Here is a 1,862-nt window from a genome sequence, read left to right as displayed (position 1 = left end):
TCCCGCATAGATTTGTTACGGTACTGGGATACCCTTGTTCTTTCCCACTTTCCCATTTCGTCAATTCTCCCACATGCTCATTCCCATTAATATATGATCGGTCTCTTTCAGCATGTAGAGATTCATTTGATGTTAGACTGAATTTTTCCGATTTTTCATTCATTTCGAATACATTTATACTTACTTCCAAACTCTTAAAATGTTCTTACAGTTACAAGAAAGTGAAAGAAATTGTTGAGTACTTCAAAAGAAGTCCTCAAGCATATAAGAAACTGCAAAACTTGCAGAAGCAATTGGGCTATGAAGAACTCAAACTTAAGCAGGAAGTGAAGACTAGATGCAACTCAACATTCGAAATGTTTGAAAAGTTCCTTGCTCTGAAGGAACCAATTTTATCAGCTCTGGCACTGACAAATCCAACACTTAATCAAATTTCAGAAGACGAATGGGTGGTTTTACAAAAAGCATGTACTGTATTAAGATATTTTCAAGAAGTGACGACAGAAATGAGTGCCGAGAAAACAGTAAACATTTCTAAAGTTCCTTTCATGAAAAGAGCTTTATTGAGACATGTTCAAAAAATGACAAACGAGGATGATTTGCCTCCTCAAATTAAACGAATGCTTAAAGTTTTAAATGATCAGATGACCATGAGATTTGGAAATGTAGATTCAGAAATTGCCTACACTGAAAGTGCACTTTTGGACCCTCGATTTAAAAAACAGCCATTTAAATCTAAGCTTACTTTCCAGAGTACGTACAGAAGTATATCAGAAAGAGCAAGCAAGGTGGAAATTTCGAACCAAGAAGATGAGCCCATTCGGAAAAGACCTGTACCACCTTCATCTTCAATATGGGCGGACTTCGATGAAGAAGTTGGACAGCTTTTGAACGCTGAAAATCCAACTGCAGCTGGAATTATTGAGCTCGACAAGTACCTAGATGAGCCATTAATTATTCGTACAGATGATCCACTTGCGTGGTGGAAGAGAAAACAATTTGCATATCCGCGTCTTTTTCAAGTAATGAAGAGAAGATTAGCTATTCCGCCAAGTTCTGTTCCGTGTGAACGAGTGTTTTCGAAAACTGGACAAATACTTACTGAAATACGAAATAAATTGTCTTCTCAGAAAGTATCCATGCTCGTGTTTCTTCACGTAAATATGTAAAATCTGTGATGTACAGTGTAAATAGTGTTTCGTGTAAATATTTTAGTGCTGCTTAAATATACTGCTTAAATACTGAATCTATTTTAAGTTTAGTGTGGTGTTTCCAGTTATCATAGATATAAATGATAAGACGACTTCGTGTAGCAAGTGCACTTAAAAGTGATGAGAAATAAGCCTATTTTATATAGCGCACATTACCTTAATAATCGCTCAAGAGCATATTAAAACCAACAGTAAAATTACATTACACATGAGTGAGCAACACTGTCACTACTTGCGGATCCTGAGATAGCGAACAGTACAGAGATCGTGGCTTCCATCCTTTCAGTTTCCACGTCGTCAGTATATGTACACAGCATAGGGGGAGGATGGACGTCTAGCCTGAGGCTACCTTGTCCAATGACTATATTTGTTTATTTTGTGTGTATATATGACTCCTCATTGTATTGTGCGAAGCGGAACCCTGTTAAGATAGTGCGGTAGCATATGTTTCCTTCGTTTCTCTCTCTCTTCTCCCACAACCCTTGTTCTGCAAAAGCAACACTACCGATTCGCTCACAGCAATTTGATTCACAATTCTTACATTTCGATCTCAGCGAACAATTCAGTGAAAAGTAGAAATGATTCACTTGAAGAATCGATTCATTTCTGCAAAGAATCATAATTCATTTGATTCACAGCATGATTCGTTCA

General features: G+C 37.2%; 1 protein-coding gene across 1 annotated transcript; it reads left to right on the top strand.

Moving 5' to 3' along the window:
• The first annotated feature begins 356 nt into the window (after positions 1–356).
• LOC145685453 (zinc finger BED domain-containing protein 4-like) lies at positions 357–1,169 on the top strand. Its single transcript, XM_081757852.1, has one exon. The coding sequence runs from the start codon at positions 357–359 to the stop codon at positions 1,167–1,169; it is 813 nt and encodes a 270-aa protein (XP_081613978.1).
• Positions 1,170–1,862: the final 693 nt, after the last annotated feature.

Source organism: Thermobia domestica, chromosome 5, assembly GCF_964235325.1.
Source record: "Thermobia domestica chromosome 5, izTheDome1.hap1.1, whole genome shotgun sequence".
NCBI lineage: Eukaryota > Metazoa > Arthropoda > Insecta > Zygentoma > Lepismatidae > Thermobia > Thermobia domestica.
Note: the sequence above shows the minus strand (reverse complement) of the source record. Positions and strands in the feature narration are given on the sequence as shown.